This window comes from Balaenoptera acutorostrata, chromosome 3, assembly GCF_949987535.1.
Source record: "Balaenoptera acutorostrata chromosome 3, mBalAcu1.1, whole genome shotgun sequence".
In the NCBI taxonomy this organism is placed as follows: domain Eukaryota; kingdom Metazoa; phylum Chordata; class Mammalia; order Artiodactyla; family Balaenopteridae; genus Balaenoptera; species Balaenoptera acutorostrata.
Window position 1 is genome coordinate 130,821,484 of NC_080066.1, and position 20,963 is coordinate 130,842,446.

The 20,963-nt window shown below is 39.8% G+C and overlaps 1 protein-coding gene and 1 pseudogene across 3 annotated transcripts in view; both read right to left on the reverse strand.

Moving 5' to 3' along the window:
- L2HGDH (L-2-hydroxyglutarate dehydrogenase) overlaps positions 1-20,963 on the reverse strand; it is a 52,735-nt gene that overhangs the window by 14,293 nt on the left and 17,479 nt on the right. For 2 of the 3 annotated variants that reach the window (XM_007192819.2, XM_007192818.2), the window contains exons 5-6: positions 7,374-7,536; positions 6,077-6,111 (exon numbers count right to left, since the gene is read on the reverse strand). In XM_007192819.2, coding sequence (XP_007192881.1) covers positions 6,077-6,111; positions 7,374-7,536 — 198 coding nt within the window. The other variant, XM_057544049.1, reaches the window with a different exon arrangement.
- Positions 555-1,809, reverse strand: LOC103020290 (histone PARylation factor 1-like; annotated as a pseudogene).

Sequence of the window (20,963 nt, forward strand, 5' to 3'; positions counted from 1 at the left end):
TTCAGTAGTTGTGGCTCATGGGCTCAGTAGTTGTGGCTCACAGGCTCTAGAGCACAGGCTCAGTAGTTGTGGTGCACGGGCTTAGTTGCTCCGCGGCGTGTGGGATCGTCCTGAACCAGGGATCGAACCCATGTCCCCTGCATTGGCAGGCGGATTCTTATCCACTGTGCCATGAGGGAAGTTCCTCAACATTTTAAATTATATTTTATAATTTAAAATATATATTAAAATTATATTTTAAATTATATTATTTAACTATACTAAAAGAAAATGTCAAAATAAAAGCAACAACTATAGCAAATGTGGGTGAAATACCTAACCACTGGTAACCCATAGGCCCCTGCATCACATGATTCTGTACTCTAGTGAAAATGTTCCTTAGATGAGGGCAGGGGCAGAAGCAGACTTTTAATCTTTTTTTTTTTTTTTTAGCTTTATAAAAGTTTTTAGTAAACGTTTCCATCAGTTTATTTTATGTACTACTTAAAAACAAAAATCACAGGTTTAATATTAATGCTTTAAAGTATTATACACCAAAGAAAGCCAATTTTCATTCATGCTGCAAACCATAACAAGGAAGTCCATTCCCACTTAAGCCCCATCCCATAATCCCATTCATCACTAGCAAACTGCACAAAAGTCATCACTGAATGAGAGCAAAAGCTTTTAGTCTCCCCTCATCACTTTGTGCTTCAACAACTGTCTTGCAAATTCCCTTGAAGTTGGCATCTGTTTCAGGGAGCTCTCTGTACTCAGCATCATTTTCATCTACTGGGACGACAAAGCCTGCATCATGAAAAGTCTTTGTCTTGACTTTCTTATCTCTCTGTTTCATCTTCATGGTTCTCTGTTCCAATGAGTAACCCAGTGCTCTGGCCTCTTCTGTGCAGTTTTCATCTATGTTTTTCAAGAGACTAGTTTTCTTTTTATGTTACTTAAGTTTTTCATCAAAACAAATTTGACTGCAGCAAACACATTATCTCCATTTTGATCAATTAAACAATTTTTCTTTGCTCCATCTGTACCAGCATATACAGGAGGTTCATCAGGAGACTCCCTGAAATACCCCATGTGGAACTGAATTTTATTAATCTCCAGTAATAACAGTCTGGAACTCAGGAAGGTCATAGTAAAATCTCCAGTGAAGGTTAATATTGGGCTTGCTAATTTTTTGTTCATTTTATACTTCGCAAAGACCCACTAATCGAAGGCCGAGGCTTGCAGAAAAGTGAATCAGCCGACTTCTCAGGATCAAGTTCTTCACAGAAATTCCAGAAGTGATAGAAATCTTCAGGCAGGGCTTCCCTGGTGGCGCAGTGGTTAAGAATCCGCCTGCCAATGCAGGGGACACGGGTTCGATCCCTGGTCTGGGAAGATCCCACATGCCGCGGAGCAACTAAGCCCGTGCGCCACAACTACTGAGCCTGTGCTCTAGAGCCTGCGAGCCACAACTACTGAACCCACGTGCCACAACTACTGAAGCCTGCGCGCCTAGAGCCCATGCTCCATAACAAGAGAAGCCACCGCAATGAGCAGCCCACGCACCACAATGAAGAGTAGCCCCCACTCACTAGAGAAAGCCTGCGTGCAGCAACAAAGACCCAACACAGCCAAAAATAAATAAATAAAATAATTTATATATAAAAAAGGAAATCTTCAGGCAGAGAAAGCTTATGATGATTTTCTACTTCTTTTCTAAAGTCACTGGAGACATCAGCTTTACAGGATTTACTCCTCCTTCACATCAAATGTTTTTTCACACTGTTGCTCCTCCACACCAGGCCTGCACTTCCCACCGCTGCCAACCATTCTGCTTTTTCATCCTTTTTTGAATGGAGACCCTGGTTGCTCTGCCACTTGGGCCACATGATCCAGCAGCTCTGATGGTAACTGAAGTGTGTGGCCGACAGTGATGTTTTATGGAGACTGTGGTAGGCCCCTAGAGGTGGAATCACAGTACAGAACCTTAGGATTTTGGAGGAAAGTTATACCATCCTCTGCAGGTAATTAGCCTCCTTTTGAGAAAGTGCTTCTGCCTTTGACTCAACACCCGACCACAGGTCACCAAGTAACCATGTGAACTACCCATTATGAACTAGGTATTGTCTGACTCACCAAGCCGTAAAATTGGGTGTGTACACAGCACTCTGTCATCAAGAGGAAGTGGAATATACAAGATAAGGGTTGTATAGGTCCTGTAGGCACACATAAGTTGTGCAGGCAAGTGGCTCAAATTCCCATGACCTCTACTGCTAAATCACCTCCTCCCTCTCAGCCTGCCCCCATGGCCCCATGGAAAGTTCTCTGTGATCGGCTGACCAAGGAAGAAAAAAATACAGGCCTGGTTTACAAATGGTTCTGCACAACATTCTGGCATCACTTGAAAATGAATAGCTACAGCACCAGAGCCCCAGTCGGGAGTGGCCCTGAAGAACTGTAGTGAAGGGAAATCTTCCCAGGGGGCAGAACACTGAACATCATACTTGGTTATTTATCTTACCTAGAAGGAGAGATGGCTAGAAGTATGGATTTACACTGCTTCATATGCAATGACTAATGGTTTGCTGGATGGTCAGAAAAGAGAGCTCTGGAGAAAAGGTATGCGAATGGACCTCTCCAAACAGGCTCAGATAAAAAAAGATATTTGAGTACTATATGAATGTTCACTAAAGAGTGATCATGGAAGAGGAAGATTTTAATAATCAGTAGACAAGATGACCTGCTCTGTGGACGTTAGCTAGCCTCTTTCCCCAGGCACCCCTGTCCTCACCCAATGGCTTCATGAACTAAATGTTTATGGCAGCAAGGAGGTAATGCAAGGGTTCAGCAACATGCACTTACTCACCAAAGCTGATCTGTTTACAGCCACTGCTGAATGTTCAGTCTGCCAACAGCGGAATCAACAGAGCCACTGATATGGTCCCTGGACCACTTCAATCAAAAACCAAAGGCAGCACTCATTGCTCACTGGAATAGACACTTGCTCTGGATACAAATTTGTCTTCCCTGCCCACAATGCTTCTATGGAAACCACCATCTGTGAACTTATAGGGTGCCTTATTCACTGTTATGGTATTTTACTTAGAAGAATTACTTCTGATCAGTGAGATTATTTTACAGGAAATGAAGCATAACAATAGGCTCATGCTTGTGTAATGCACTGATTTTATCATTTTCCCCACAATCCTGAAGCTGCTGGGTGACAAAAAGTAGAATGGGCTTTTGAAGATTCAATAACAGCACTAGTTGGCTGGCAACACCTACAGGCCTGGGGCAATGTCTTCCAGGATTCTCTACATGCTCTAAACCAGTGACTAATATATGGTGTTGTTTCTCCCATAGCCAGGATTCACAGGCCTGGAAATCAAGAGGTAGAAAATGGGAGTAGCTCCTTACTATTACAGTAAAATTTTTTGCTTCCTATCCCTACAACTTTTGGCTCTGATGGTCTAGAGGTCTTAGTTCCCAAGGGAAAAACGCTTCCATTAGAGAATAAGCAATGGTTGCATTAAGTTAGAAATTGATACTGCAATACTTGGCCACTTCGGGTTCCCCCTGCCAGTGAATCAATAGGCAGAGGGGATTACTGTACTGAGTGGGGTAATTGATTCTGACTCTCAAGGAGAAACTGAGTTGCTACCACATAGAGGGCTCAGGGATGATAAAGAGGAGTACGTCTGGAATGTAGCTCTCCTGGGACATGTCTTAATTTTCCCATGTATTATTATAAAAGTTAATGCAAAGTACCACAACCCAAAACAGGCAGGGCTGCTAATGGCACAGACACTTCAGGAATGAAAGTTTGAGTTACCCCACCAAACTAGGAACCATGACCAGCTGAGATGCTTGCCAAGGGCAAAGGGACTATAGAATGAGTAGTGGAAGAAGGAAATTATAAATATCAGCTATGACCACATGACTGGTGACAGAAATGAGGAGTGTAGTGGCTATGGGTATTTCTTCCTTATTTTGAAATAAATATATTTGTCTATAAATTACCCAATTATTTCTTTATCCTCATTATTATGGACTGAATTGTGTCTTCCCCAAATTCATACGTTGAAGTCCTAACGCCCAACGAGACTGTATTTGGAGACAGGACGTGTAGGGAGGTAATTAAGGTTAAATAAGGTCACAAAAGCAGAGCCCTAATCTAATAGGAATGGTGTTCTTATAAGACAAAGAGATACCAGAGGTTGCTCTCTCCCGCTCTTTCTCTGCACATGTGCACGCACGGAGAAAAGGCCACGTAAGGACATAGTGTGAAGGCAGTCGTCCACAAGCTGAGAAGAGAGATCTCATCAGAAGCCAACCCTGACGGCACCTTGACCCTAGATTTCTAGCCTCCAGAGCTGTGAAAAGATAAATTTCTGTTGTTAAAGCCACCCCGTCTGTGGTGTTCTGTTAAGGCAGCCCTAGACGACTGACACACCCATCTCTGTCACTTCCCTATTGTGTAACACCTCAACTTCAGTACTATCGACATTTGGGGCCAGATACCTCTTTGTTCTGGGGGCCTGTCTCTCATATTGTAGGATGTTTAGCAGAATCCCTGGCCTCTACCCACTAAATGCCAGTAGCATTGCCCCCCTTCTACTAGATGTGACAATAAAAACGTCTCCAGACATTGCCAAATGTCTCCTAGGAGGAGAAACTGCCTCCAGTTGAGAACTACTGATTTAATATAAGACGCTTGAATTGTGGTTAACCTTTTATCTCAGTATTTAAGTTGCAGGATCTCAAAGGGGGAGAGTGACTCAGCTAGAAAAGAAATGAACATTCATGATCAATAAAGTAGACTTCGTATCTTTTTTGGAGAGTAAGCATGTCTTCAGGTGTATGGAAGATAGTTGCACCTTGTGGATGGAAGCATAATTTTTCTACTCTCTTTATTTGGAAGTTAAATATGGTTATAAGGGGTGTGAACGGATGCCAAGTTGAAAAGGGATGGACTGCAGGGGGTTATACTGTGTCGATCTGGTTAAGCTGGGAACGACAATGCTTCCCTATACGGTTCCAGCTTAAAGCTGACCAAACAGGAATTGCATATGGTTTGGCAGGCAGAAGTACAACAGCACCCACTATTCTCTGAAGGTCATTCTAGTCCAATGAAGTGACAAACACCCACTGCAGAGTAAATTACAGCTCCACATTCAGCTTCCCAACTACCGATCCTACTGATCAAGCACTGCTCCAGCCCGCTGCTTGGGTAGAGACAGAGGCAAGAGCTCCCCATATCTCCTCATGAGCTTCCTGCTTGCATTCCCACTTCAGCAGCTAGACACACGTGGCTTCTCAGACAGGCTGGAGATGCCTCTGATCTACCAGCTCCCCTTCTGAACCCGCACGTCCCCAGATCCTTTAAAAATTGTGTAAGGGGACTTCCCTGGTGGTCCAGTGGGGAAGACTCCACGCTCCCAATTCAGGGGGCCCAGGTTCGATCCCTGGTCAGGCAACTAGATCCCGCATGCATGCCACAACTAAGAGTCCGCATGCCACAGTGAAGATCCCGCGTGCCGCAACTAAGACCCAGCACAGCCAAAATAAATAAACAAATATGTTTAAAAATTGTGTAAGGCCTAATTCCTATAATGTACTCATTGATGACTCTACTCTCCTGACTGAACTCTGACCATTCAGTGAACATACAGCTAACGAAATGCTTCTATGCCATTCAATAATTCTTGTTTTAGACTATGAGAAGATGAAGAAAAGCAGTCCATCTCTCACTGCACAACCTGCTCCCTGCCCCCAAAGTCTTCTCATTAGCAGACAGTTAATAAGTTAATGTAGATAAGTAGGCAGAGCAATAAACTATCAGTTTTTATTACTCTAAGTGCTTATAATCCTATCCTTTGCTGGCACAATCACTTCATGAAGACATTTCCAAGTTGAAAGCCTTCTTAGAATGAAAGCTGTTACACTGCTCTCAAAGGATTTCTCTCTGAATAACTTTTACATTAGACAAATTTCACTCAATGACATAAAATACAGCACTGTGGTTAATTCAACTTTTTAAGAAAGGAGATGACAGTAGATAAAGTAGATGAAAGTAGTTTTGCTTAAGAATCTTTACCTTTGTATTCCTTATAACAATTGGGTATTTCATCCCTGAAAAAAAATTAGTGAAAGATTTATTTTTAGCAAAAGAAAGCCTACATTAAATGAAATATTATTCTAGTAATAAATTTAAAGGATTGTCTCTGTCATAACCATTATTGCCCCCTACTTTTCATTCTAAAGTTTTTTACCAAGTAACAAGATTAAACTAGTTCATATTTGACAATATACAAAACTCTGGCCTGTTTTTAGCATATTTTATTTTAATTCATTTAATCTATACTTATAAACCATGCCCACCCCAGCTCCAAAATAGGCAGTCCTAGCTTTTCCGTGAACTGCAATCCTAGAAAACAGGCTATAAAATGGGTCATCATAAATCAGTATGCATCTTCCCACAGGACACTAATGCTATGACACTTGTTGTTCAAGTCTTGGTTATCTGAATCCTTGCAGATTCTAAGTTGTATAGAGAAGCAAGCGTTATCACAACACAAAATTTCCAATGATAAACTATTTATAAAATTAGTTCCCAATCAGATACATGTGATCTCAAAGACCTATAAAGCATATGTACAGCAGGTAAAACATATGATCTACTTACTTATATCATAGATTTGATTGATTATGCTACCTGTCTAACAATCTCATTTAACAATTTTGCTCATCATCTTAGAATTTAAAAGGACACTGGGAGAATGACTCAGATAGCCCAGATCTCCTTAAAACCCTGTCACTGAAGAATAAACTGAGCACTACTTTTTTTCTCCTTCAAATTTCCCAACAACGAATTTAAGGCTTAAAAACTAATTCATTTGGTTTTAAACAAAAATTTGTCCCCAAAGCAAAACAAAACAAACTCTAAGTACAGGCTATGATGGAGGAACTGGGTGGGGTGGAGGGGGAGTTCAGAATGGCTGAGTCATGCCCTATCCCCAGACAGTCTGATTCAGTAAGACTGGGTGATGCTAAAATCTGCATTTTTAACAAGCATTCCCAGGGGATTCTGACTCTAACCTACTGGATAGGGAAGTGTTTGAGGGCTAATTTTCCATAAACAGCCTTGGCAGTTCGGGTTTTAGCACCAGTCAGAAGTGTCCCATCAGTGCCTAGTTCTACCAGCACAAGACTCACCAGAAGTCCCAGTTCTCCCATATCCGGTCTCACCCTCACCCCTTCTGTACCTGCCTCCAGCTCTGTGCCCTACTGTAGCCTAGCTTCTGGTGGCCCTCTTATCAGCGCTACCCTAGCCAAAAACAGTCCCGAGTTTGTTTAGAAATCAGTATTCAAAAGAAAAGACAAGGATAGCTTACCATCTTTACTTCTTGAAGGACTTTCTTTAGCCATTTCAATATCTTCTACTTCAAAATTGGTCAAAACACAGCCACCTGCTTCTTGGAAATCCTGGGCAAATGACAAAGCCACCTGCCGATAGTCCACAATGCCAGTATAAGGACAATCAATAGCCATTAGACCCTGGGACAGAATTGTGAAAAAGTCAAGACAATACAATTAAAAACCACTGAGCACAGGTTGTGCAATAAATTTGATTTTTGGCTGAATTTTTTTACTGTTTATATTGATGGATAACACACAATTAGCCTTTCCTGGCAAACATCTGATAGTCTTAAAGAAAAATAAAAGTGCTCAATTCAATGCCTAAATTTGAAATTGAATACATATATAATTTGTCTAACAGATAAAAGAAATAATACTAGCTAAATAAGAAAACCTCTATAGTCAGGAAATAATTCTCCTCCTTAGAGGAGTTAATTTTTCCAGGCTCTTCCAGCTGCTACGATGAGTTTTTCTGTTTTATTTATCCCTTACCATATCTGATTCTGATTCATATCTGATTCTGAATCAAACAGTGTATCACCAATTATATTTTAAACAAACTGTAGAGATTTTTCCCAGTTGTATATTATATGTCATGCACACTCAGTGAGAGCTCAGAGTTGTTCACAGTGTTTGCCGAGTATTGATTTGATTTGCTGCAGAATCTATCTTCAAGACTACAACTGCTGAATGGAGATTTTATGTGGTTAATTCAAACTTTCTCTGCAGGTAATATGAGAAATGAATAGTCTGGATCTTTTGTTGCTATGTTGGGGTGTGTGTGTGTGTTGTCACTCAAAACATGTTTAAGCCCTATAAACGAATGATCTACAACCACACCTATTTAATTTTTTGGAATGAGTGTTGAATGTGCATTGGCTTTTCTAATTCTGAAGAAAAGGAAACGAGTAGCATTTCACAAAGTATTGACTACATTTTGGTGAATCCTTGGAAATGGCACCATTTTCTGTTGCCTTATTGTATATAAGAGTATATCAGTTCTCCCAATCAATTGCCCCTAAGAGGGTAGCCTGGTTCCCAGGATAAATGGCGCCCAGAAGTTGAGCACGACAGGTAAATGCTGCTACCCTCCTGGTTGGCCAGGACTGCACTGTTGTTGCAGTTTTAAAATGATATCTGATAATATTATTTTAAATATCTCATCTGTATTCACTGCTCCACGTCTACCCCAGTGCATTTACCTGCTTGGCCTTTAAAAGCTTTTGACTTTGCCACCCATCCCTGACCAATGCTTCCAAATGGCCAGATGACACTAAAGGTGAAGGCTCACAAAATGCCTCACAGTCTCTTTTCACAAACTGAACATAACATTTGGCAAACTTCATCATTTTCCTGACAGCCTTGCTTCCAGAATATGACAGCATTTGCCAAGAACAGGAAATCATTCCTTCTGTTTCAATACAATCACACGTAAGATTTTACATTAGAACTTATATTGCCTGAAATTCCTAAATTCGCAGGTCAAATAAGTATAATTCAACTTCAAACTACAAATGGTTTCTGGGGTACAATAACCTTGGAAGCTAACTTAGGATAATACTAAGAGTTTAGCCACAAAAAATAAGAGTTTAGTTACAAAAAACTTCCTTACGTAGCATAAAAACTATGTGACAAGTATGATAACAGGGTGATAAAACCATGCTGTAAAAGTGCTTCATATCAATATTTTTTTATAATCCCAAATATCCTCCTTAGTCATCTTATACTCCTATAACCCAGCACATGCCTGACACACAGAAGCACTCAACTATTTACTGACTGAATGAGCTGTCTTTAAACATACTAGATTCCTCCCCTGCCCCAGACCTTCCCTAACAAGTTTTCCTTCTTCCTTCCCTTTCTAGCCTTGGCTGTGACTGTCCTCATGAGATGTTGGTGTGCCCCGCCTATATGTGTAGTGGGGGGAAGGTGGAGCGAGTCACTGCTGCCCAGCAGTCGGACACTCTGCCCAGGGCAGGGTTGGGGGACAGGCTGACTGTGTCTGTCAGCCAGCAGGCTGGGCGTGCACTGTCCAGGTTAGCAGGTCAGAGCTTGAATCTGAGGTTATGGCAGGTCAGGTGGCTGGAAAAGAACCAGGCAAGCAGGTCAGGGAAAGTTGGGAGCTGGAAGTCAGTCAGGAGGCTAGAGGAACAAAGGAACGTGTGCCTGACCAACAGTGCTCAAGAAAAGGCAGACGGATCACCACAGCTAAGGTCAGAGGAAGCAGTCAGGATTTACCCATAGCAAGCACTGACAAGAGCTATCCTTCAAAGTCAAAGTTTACAGAGGCAGTTTAAAATTTTCCAAGATACTTCCCCTAGGGGCACTTAATTTTCTTCTTAAAGAGATCTGGTCCAAGAAGCCCTTTCAGAGTTCCCCTGGCAAACTGTTTCTTTCTGGAGGGCCTAGAAGAAACAAATGTGACCCTATACCATGGAAATTTTGCCACCCATTCTTGGTAGTGGTGGTGAAGTTGGGGGAAAAGGAAGGAATTTACTGAAGACACTTCCATGAAATAACCAGAGTATATTTTCTGCTATGCATTGCCACCCCTAAATATCAATACACCTAGACATTGATAACTATAATGTGGCATTCTATAAAGCAGATCACTACTGCAGAGGACTCAGAGAAAAGTAGGATATACCTCTGTTATAAGTTACACTATTTATTCATCTTTCAAGTGGGGGGTTCACTTCTGAAAAGATTTTCCTAGACTTTCAGACTAAGCTAAAAGCTCTCCCTTACCTTGGCACAAGACAGAGTATCAGTTGTATCAGAAAACTTATCACTGTATTAAAATTGTATTTTCTGCTATACTACAACTTCCTTCAGGATGACAACTATGTCTTACTCACCTTAACATCTGCAGTGCCCAACATAGTGTTTGGCACATAGTAAAGAAGAAAATGTCGGTTAAACTGAACAAAAACATACAAGTTCTGAGTCAGATCTGGGAGGAGGGAACTCTTTAGGAGCTGTACAACCTTGGAGAATTACCTTAACCAGTTTCTTTACTTATAAGACACAAAAATATGCATACATAATTTGATTATCTATACACACATACTTCATCTACCTCATTCCAAGACACGTGAGGATCACATGGTCAGGTACACAGAACAATATCCAGATTCATCCTTAACCTTTATGATTTATGAAGAGTTGTCCTGTTTTTTGTTTCTTTTTTAACAGTTAGGCATGATATAAAGAACCATGGGGCTTCCCTGGTGGCGCAGTGGTTAAGAACTCACCTGCCAATGCAGGGGACACGGGTTCAAGCCCTGATCCGGGAAGATCCCACATGCTGTGGAGCAACTACGCCCGTGCGCCACAACTACTGAGGCTGCGCTCTAGAGCCCGTGAGCCACAACTACTGAAGCCCACGTGCCTAGAGCCCGTGCTCTGCAACAAGAGAAGCCGCCGCAATGAGAGAAGCCCTCGCACCACAACAAAGAGTAGCCCCTGCTCACTGCAACTGGACAAAGCCCGCACACAGCAACGAAGACCCAATACAGCCAAAAATAAATAAATTGAATAAATAAATTAAAAAAAAAAAAGAACCATGGGTCCATGTTTCTATTTTTTTTCTACCTTTAAAGTGCTGACAAGGATACGTGACAGACAACGATTGTTGTTCCAGATGATTAGCTGGAATCTTCCAAATACTCCAGATTTCAGTACTGCCACGAAACCAATAATCCTGTTTTCCAAACTCCATAATCAATATTGCTTTTATATCATGACAAAATCCACAGTGGGGTCAGGGGCTCATATGTCCTTTTATTTATTTATTTTTTTACACCAACCTTAAAGTGTGAAAGAGCTTTCCATTAGTACATAAAAAGAGAAACACATGTTAAAAATTAGCATGCCTTCCTGGGGGGGGTTATAAATTATTTTATTCTCAAATGGCAAGGTAATAATTGATACAGATCAGTGAGATTCTGACATCATAATTTCACAACCAAATCCCATCAAAATCACATAAAGCTATAAAACAGCAACAGGTTTAGCTGTTTTATATTCAGGAAGCACTCAATAATTTTTGTAAAGCACTGTTTAGATGTGAGTTTAATTGCTTCATTTTTTTTTAATAGACTTGATTTTTTAGAGCAGTTTTAGGTTCACAGAAAAATTGAGCAGAAGGTACAGAGATTTCCCATATACTTCCTGCCCCCCATATGTACAGACTCCTAATCTCTTTATTTTATTTTTTATACAGCAGGTTCTTATTAGTTATCCATTTTATACATATTAGTGTATACATGTCAATCCCAATCTCCCAATTCATCACACCACCAGCCCCACCGCCACTTTCCCCTCTTGGTGTCCATACGTTTGTTCTCTACATCTGTGTCTCAATTTCTGCCCTGCAAACCGGTTCATCTGTACAGTTTTTCTAGGTTCCACATATATGCGTTAAAATACGATATTTGTTTTTCACTTTCTGACTTACTTCACTCTGTATGACAGTCTCTGGATTCATCCACATCTCTACAAATGACCCAATTTCGTTTCTTTTTTATGGCTGAGTAATATTCCATTGAATATATGTACCACATCTTCTTTATCCATTCGTCTGTCGATGGGCATTTAGGTTGCTTCCATGTCTTGGCTATTGTAAATAGTGCTGCAATGAACACTGGGGTGCATGTGTCTTTTTTTTTGAATTTTATTTATTTTTTTATACAGCAGGTTCTTATTAGTCATCAATTTTATACACATCAGTGTATACATGTCAATCCCAATCGCCCAATTCATCACACCACCATCCCCACCACCCTGCAGCTTCCCCCCCTTGGTGTCTATACGTTTGTTCTCTACATCTGTGTCTCAACTTCTGCCCTGCAAACCGGTTCATCTGTACCATTTTTCTAGGTTCCACATACATGCATTAATATACGATATTTGTTTTTCTCTTTCTGACTTACTTCACACTGTATGACAGTCTCTAGATCCACCCACATCTCAACAAATGACCCAATTTCGTTCCTTTTCATGGCTGAGTAATATTCCATTGTATATATATACCACATCTTCTTTATCCATTTGTCTGTCAATGGGCATTTAGGTTGCTTCCATGACCTGGCTACTGTAAATAGTGCTGCAATGAACATTGGGGTGCATGTGTCTTTTTGAATTATGGTTTTCTCTGGGTATATGCCCAGTAGTGGGACTGCTGGATCATATGGTAATTCTATTTTTAGTTCTTTAAGGAACCTCCATACTGTTCTCCATAGTGGCTGTATCAATTTACATTCCCACCAACAGTGCAAGAGGGTTCCCTTTTCTCCACACCCTCTCCAGCATTTGTTGTTTCCAGATTTTCTGGTGATGCCCATTCTAACTGGTGTGAGGTGATACCTCATTGTAGTTTTGATTTGCATTTCTCTAATAATTAGTGATGTTGAGCAGCTTTTCATGTGCTTCTTGGCCATCTGTATGTCTTCTTTGGAGAAATGTCTATTTAGGTCTTCTGCCCATTTTTGGATTGGGTTGTTTGTTTTTTTAATATTGAGCTGCATGAGCTGTTTGTATATTTTGGAGGTTAATCCTCTGTCCGATGTTTCGTTTGCAAATATTTTCTCCCATTCTGAGGTTGTCTTTTCGTCTTGTTTGTAGTTTCCTTTGCTTTGCAAAAGCTTTTACGTTTCATTAGGTCCCATTTGTTTATTTTTGTTTTTATTTCCATTACTCTAGGAGGTGGATCAAAAAAGATCTTGCTGTGATTTATGTCAAAGAATGTTCTTCCTATGTTTTCCTTTAAGAGTTTTATAGTGTCTGGTCTTACATTTACGTCTCTAATCCATTTTGAGTTTATTTTTGTATATGGTGTTAGGGAGTGTTCTAATTTCATTCTTTTACATGTAGCTGTCCAGCTTTCCCAGCACCACTTATTGAAGAGACTGTCTTTACTCCATTGTATATCCTTGCCTCCTCTGTCATAGATTAGTTGACCATAGGTGTGTGGGTTTATCTCTGGGCTTTCTATCTTGTTCCATTGATCTATGTTTCTGTTTTTGTGCCAGTACCATATTGTCTTGATTACTGTAGCTTTGTAGTATAGTCTGAAGTCAGGGAGTCTGATTCCTCCAGCTCCGTTTTTTTCCCTCAAGACTGCTTTGGCTATTCGGGGTCTTTTGTGTCTCCATACAAATTTTAAGATGATTTGTTCTAGTTCCGTAAAAAATGCCATTGGTAATTTGATAGGGATTGCATTGAATCTGTAGATTGCTTTGGGTAGTATAGTCATTTTCACAATGTTGATTCTTCCAATCCAAGAACATGGTATATCTCTCCATCTGTTGGTATCATCTTTAATTTCTTTCATCAATGTCTTATAGTTTTCTGCATACAGGTCTTTTGTCTCCCTAGGTAGGTTTATTCCTAGGTATTTTATTCTTTTTGTCGCAATGGTAAATGGGAGTGTTTCCATAATTTCTCTTTCAGACTTTTCATCATTAGTGTATAGGAATGCAAGAGATTTCTGTGCATTAATTTTGTATCCTGCAACTTTACCATATTCATTAATTAGCTCTAGCAGTTTTCTGGTGGCAGCTTTAGGATTCTCTATGTATAATATCATGTCATCTGCAAACAGTGACAGTTTTACTTCTTCTTTTCCAATTTGGATTCCTTTTATTTCTTTTTCTTCTCTGATTGCCGTGGCTAGGACTTCCAGAACTATGTTGAATAATAGCGGTGAGAGTGGACATCCTTGTCTCGTTCCTGATCTTAGAGGAAATGCTTTCAGTTTTTCACCATTGAGATTGATGTTTGCTGTGGGTCTGTCATATATGGCCTTTATTATGTTGAGGTAGGTTCCCTCTATGCCCACTTTCTGGAGAGTTTTTATCATAAGTGGGTGTTGAATTTTGTCAAAAGCTTTTTCTGCATCTATTGAGATGATCATATGGTTTTTCTTCTTCAATTTGTTAATATGGTGTTTCACATTGATTGATTTGCGTATATTGAAGAATCCTTGCATCCCTGGGATAAATCCCACTTGATCGTGGTGTATGATCCTTTTAATGTGTTGTTGGATTCTGTTTGCTAGTATATTGTTGAGGATTTTTGCATCTATATTCATCAGTGATATCGGTCTGTAATTTTCTTTCTTTGTAGTGTCTTTGTCTGTTTTTGGTATCAGGGTGATGGTGGCCTCATAGAATGAGTTTGGGAGTGTTCCTTCCTCTGCAATTTTTTGGAAGAGTTTGAGAAGGATAGGTGTTAGCTCTTCTCTAAATGTTTGATAGAATTCACCTGTGAAGCCATCTGGTCCTGGACTTTTGTTGGAAGATTTTTAATCACAGTTTCAATTTCAGTGCTTGTGATTGGTCTGTTCATATTTTCTGTTTCTTCCTGGTTCAGTCTTGGAAGGTTATACCTTTCTAAGAATTTGTCCATTTCTTCCAGGTTGTCCATTTTATTGGCATAAAGTTGCTTGTAGTAGTCTCTTAGGATGCTTTGTATTTCTGTGGTGTCTGTTGTAACTTCTCCTTTTTCATTTCTGATTTTATTGATTTGAGTCCTCTCCCTCTTTTTCTTGATGAGTCTGGCTAATGGCTTATCAATTTTGTTTATCTTCTCAAAGAACCAGCTTTTAGTTTTATTGATCTTTGCTATTGTTTTCTTTGTTTCTATTTCATTTATTTCTGCTCTGATCTTTATGATTTGTTTCCTTCTGCTGACTTTGGGTTTTGTTTGTTCTTCTTTCTCTAGTTCCTTTAGGTGTAACGTTAGATTGTTTATTTGAGATTTTTCTTGTTTCTTGAGGTAGGCTTGTATTGCTATAAACTTCCCTCTTAGAACTGCTTTTGCTGCATCCCATAGGTTTGGATCGTCGTGTTTTCATTGTCATTTGTCTCTAGGTATTTTTTTATTTCCTCTTTGATTTCTTTAGTGATCTCTTGGTTATTTAGTAATGTATTGTTTAGCCTCCATGTGTTTGTGTTTTTTATGTCTTTTTCCCTGTAATTGATTTCTAATCTCATAGCATTGTGGTCAGAAAAGATGCTTGATATGATTTCAATTTTCTTAAATTTACTGAGGCTTGATTTGTGACCCAAGATGTGATCTATCCTGAAGAATGTTCCGTGCTCACTTGAGAAGTGCAATCTGCTGTTTTTGGATGGAATGTCCTATAAACATCAATTAAATCTATCTGGTCTATTGGGTCATTTAAAGCTTGTGTTTCCTTATTAATTTTCTGTTTGGATGATCTGTCCATTGGTGTAAGTGAGGTGTTGAAGTCCCCCACTATTACTGTGCTACTGTCGATTTCCTCTTTTATAGCTGTTAGCAGTTGCCTTATATATTGAGGTGCTCCTAAGTTGGGTGCATATATATTTATAATTGTTATATCTTCTTCTTGGATTGATCCCTTGATCATTATGTAGTGTCCTTCCTTGTCTCTTGTAACAGTCTTTATTTTAAAGTCTCTTTTATCTGATATGAGTATTGCTACTCCAGCTTTCTTTTGATTTCCATTTGCATGGAATATCTTTTTCCATCCCCTCACTTTCAGTCTGTATGTGTCCCTAGGTCTGAAGTGGGTCTCTTGTAGACAGCATATATATGGGTCTTGTTTTTGTATCCATTCAGCAAGCCTGTGTCTTTTGGTTGGAGCATTTAATCCATTCACGTTTAAGGTAATTATCAATATGTATGTTCCTATTACCATTTTCTTAATTTTGGGGGGTTTGTTTTTGTAGGTCTTTTTCTTCTCTTGTGTTTCCCACTTAGAGAAGTTTCTTTAGCATTTACTGTAGAGCTGGTTTGGTGGTGATGAATTCTCTTAGCTTTTGCTTGTCGGTAAAGCCTTTGATTTATTCATCGAATCTGAATGAGATCCTTGCCAGGTAGAGCAATCTTGGTTGTAGGTTCTTCCCTTTCATCACTTTAAATGTCATGCCACTCCCTTCTGGCTTGTAGAGTTCCTGCTGAGAAATCAGCTGTTAACCTTATGGGAGTTCCCTTGTATGTTATTTGTCATTTTTCCCTTGCTGCTTTCAATAATTTTTCTTTGTCTTTAATTTTTGCCAATTTTTTTGCCAATTTGATTATTATGTGTCCTGGCATGTTTCTCCTTGGGTTTATCCTGTATGGCACTCTCTGTGCTTCCTGGACTTGGGTGGCTATTTCCTTTCCCATGTTAGGGAAGTTTTCAACTATAATCTCTTCAAATATTTTCTCAGGTCCTTTCTCTCTCTTTTCTCCTTTTGGGACCCCTATGATGCAAATGTTGTTGCATTTAATGTTGTCCCAGAGGTCTCTTAGGCTGTCTTCATTTCTTTTCATTCTTTTTTCTTTATTCTGATCCGCAGCAGTGAATTCCACCATGCTGTCTTCCAGGTCCCTTATCCATTCTTCTGCCTCAGTTATTCTGCTATTGATTCCTTCTAGTGTAGTTTTCATGTTAGTTATTGTATTGGTCATCTCTGTTTGTTTGTTCTTTAATTCTTCTAGGTCTTTGTTAAACATTTCTTGCATCTTCTCGATCTTTGCTTCCATTCTTTTTCCGAGGTCCTGGATCATCTTCATTATCATTATTCTGAATTCTTTTTCTGGAAGGTTGCCTATCTCCACTTCATTCAGTTGTTTTTCTGGGGTTTTATCTTGTTCCTTCATCTGGTACATAGCCCTCTGCCTTTTCATCTTGTCTCTCTTTCTGTGAATGTGGTTTTTGTTCCACAGGCTGCAGGACTGTAGTTCTTCTTGCTTCTACTGTCTGCCCTCTGGTGGATGAGGCTATCTAAGAGGGTTGTGCAAGTTTCCTGATGGAAGGGACTGGTGGTGGGTAGAGCTGGCTGTTGCTCTGGTGGGCAGAGCTCAGTAAAACTTTAATCTGCTTGTCTGCTGATGGGTGGGGCTGGTTTCCCTCCCTGTTGGTTGTTTGGCCTGAGGCGACCCAACACTGGAGCCTACCCGGGCTCTTTGGTGGGTCTAATGGTGGACTCTGGGAGGGCTCACGCCAAGGAGCACTTCCCAGAACTTCTGCTGTCAGTGTCCTTGTCCTCACGGTGAGCCACAGCCACCCCCCGCCTCTGCAGGAGACCCTCCAACACTAGCAGGTAGGTCTGGTTCAGTCTCCTATGAGTTCACTGCTCCTTCCCCCGGGTCCCGATGCACACACTACTTTGTGTGTGCCCTCCAAGAGTGGAGTCTCTGTTTCCCCCAGTCCTGTCGAAGTCCTGCAATCAAATCCCGCTAGCCTTCAAAGTCTGATTCTCTAGGAATTCCTCCTCCCATTGCCGGACCCCCAGGGAAGCCTGATGTGGGGCTCAGAACCTTCACTCTAGTGGGTGGACTTCTGTGGTATAAGTGTTCTCCAATTTGTGAGTCACCCACCCAGCAGTTACGGGATTTGAGTTTATTGTGATTGTGCCCCTCCTACCATCTCACTGTGGCTTCTCCTTTGTCTTTGGATGTGGGGTATCTTTTTTGGTGAGTTCCAGTGTCTTCCTGTCGATGATCGTTCCGCAGTTAGTTGTGATTCCAGTGCTCTCACAAGAGGAAGTGAGGGCACGTCCTTCTACTCTGTCATCTTGAACCAATCTCCTAATCTCTTTAATACTAGTATCTTTCCCCCTTAAGTATGGAATCAGTCTAAACAACCAGCTCTGCTATAGACTGAACGTCTGTGTGCCTCCAAAATTCATATGTTGAAACCTAATGACCCATGTGACGGTATTTGGAGGTGGGGCCTTTTGGAAGTGATTAGGTCATGAGGATGGAGGCTTCATGAATGGGATTAGTGCCTTTATAAAAGAGACTCCAGAGAGTTCCCTTACCCCTCATGCCATGTGAGAGCACAGCTAGAAGATGGTCTATGAACCAGGAAGTGGGTCCTCACCAGAAATCAAATCTTCCAGAGCATTCCATTATAGGTTATTAAAAAATGGAATGCTTAAAAAAAAAAAAAAAAAAAAATCTTCCAGAGCCTTGATCTCAGACTTCCAGCCTCTAGAACTGTGAGAAATAAATATCTGACATTTATAAGCTAACTGGTTCACAGTACTTTATTGCAGCAGCCCCAACTGACTAAGACAAGCTCTTATATGAGTTATTCACAACCCTGGTTTGAAGACATCCTAGGATCTCTCTACAATGTTTTTAAATAGCCTATTTTACTCTGCAGAGGAATTGATATGGCTTAAAGAAAATAAACAGAATAAAATAATGAGTTACAAGCAAAGCATCAGGAAAAGGGGAAAATGTAAAGCAGGAGGAAAAGAACAAACATAACTAAGTTATCTTAACAGATTTCATGAAAAATCCCCAAGTATCTCAGACAAAACCAATTTGAATTCACTAGAATTACTGCTTAAATAAGCCCAAAATAACATCTACCACTTCTTGAGGATTAACATATGCTGGATGCCTTACATATATCACTGTATTTAATTCTCAGAACAACCTGCATTTTACAAATGAGTAGTCTGAAGTTTAGAACAATTTTAACCCACTCAAGGTAAACAGCTGTTAAATAGGCAGATATGAGATTTAAATTTATGTCTGTCTGGCTTCTCAGCCACCACATTCTGCTGCTCACCTTATGTCAGATCCCACTTTATGGAAAAAAAAAAAAGACAGAATATAGTGAGATAAAATAAAGAATAATATATCAAAATTCCCTGAAGTCTAGAAATTACTAACCTATGATATTCAAGAGTAGCAGAAAGAAATCAGGTATTCTAAAAATAACTATAAATAAGTGGTGTTGATGGTATCATGGTGAGCATAGCTGCCTTCCAAAAATAAATATAAATAGCTTTGACCTCCCACCTCAAGGCTCCCCTCTCTCTCATGTCCAGTTCCATCCTACGTACCAGAACTTGATTAACCTTCCTAAATTAGCACAGTTTGCATATCATTTTCTTGCCTAAATCCTTCAGTGGCTCCCTACTGTTTGATCAGGAGCTGGTAATCTTTTCTGTAAAGGGCCAGATAGTAAATATTTTTGCCCATGTGAGGCTTAGGATCTCTGTTTCAACTACTCGAGTTGGCTGTTTGGCACAAAAGCAGCCACAGACAACACATAAATGAATAAGTATGATTGTACTCCAATAAAAATTTATTTGTGGACACTGAAATTTGAGTTTCATATAATTTTCATGTGTCACAAAATATTATTCTTCTTTTAATTTTTTCAACCATTTAAAACAGCTTATAGGTCTTTAAAAACATGTGGTGGGCTGGATTTGGCCCACAGGCCATAGTTCACCAATCCTGGCTTAAGACCATGTAGCATTTGCCCAAAGCCTGAAAGAAATAGCCAAAATTAGATATTCAGTGAAGGTGTCTTCTTTTTTTAAAAAAATCAGTCATTCATTCACCATCTCAGAGAGATAAGAAATACATGGGGAGAGGAAAAGGGAGAAGAAGACCTACTCCCAGAAGCCAAACACTTTGATTATTCTGACTGAGTCTGAGGGGAGGGAAAGGTGAGGTTTTCTGGAGTTGAAGATGTTATGACTTTCTCTGCAGGAAGAACTGATTTAACACTGTTTGGATTCCTAGTCTCCTGGGAACGTTATACTAATTAAGAAAATCAAATATTTTGATCTAACTTTAACTGCACAACTACAGATAACTTAAGGGAAAAAAATCTATTTCTATCTTGTCTTTTTGTGAAAGGATTTGAAGCACCCTGTAAAAACAAACAAACAAGAAACACATACAAAACAATATATGCTAGCATTAAATATTGAGCCAGTCAAGTATATGGGTTGGAAAGGAAGAAATAAGTTATTATTTGCAGACGACATGATTGTACATAGAAAATACAAAAGAATTGGGACTTCCCTGGTGGTCCAGTGGTTAAGACTCCACACTTCTACTGCAGGGGGCGTGGGTTCGATCCCTGGTTGGGGAACTAAGATCCCACATGCCATGTGGCGCAGCCAAAAAAAAAAAAAAAAAAAAGAATTTACAGACAAACTATTAGAATCAATAAGTGAATTCAACAACCAAGATGAATACATGGTCAAAAACCAATTTGATTTCCATATATCTGTAATGTATAAGTAGAAAATAAACTTTAAATAACAATACTATTTAAGAGTATAAAAAATCAAATACCTAGAAATAATCTAAGAGACATGTAAGACCTCTACACTGAAAACTGTAATACATTTTTCTCAATAAATTAAAGATTCAGATAAATGGAGTGATCCATGTTCATGGATTGGAAGATTCAATATTGTAAAGATGTCAACTGTCTGCAAGTGGACCTACATAGTCAGTGCAATCTCAATCGAAATCACAACAGGTTATCTTGTGGACTTTAGCAAATTAATTCTAAAATGTATATGGAAATGCAAAGATCCAAAAATAGGCAATACAATGTTGAAGAAGAACAAAATTGAAGGACTTACTCAACCAGATGTCTAGACCTATTGAAAAGCTATAGTAACTAAGACATTATGGTAGTGGTACAAGAAGAGACAACAGAAAAGAGACTCCAGACATAGAGCCCACCTATATATAGTCACCTGATATCACAAAGGTAACACTGCAGTGCAGTGGGGAAATAATGGTTTTTTTGATAAATGGTGCTG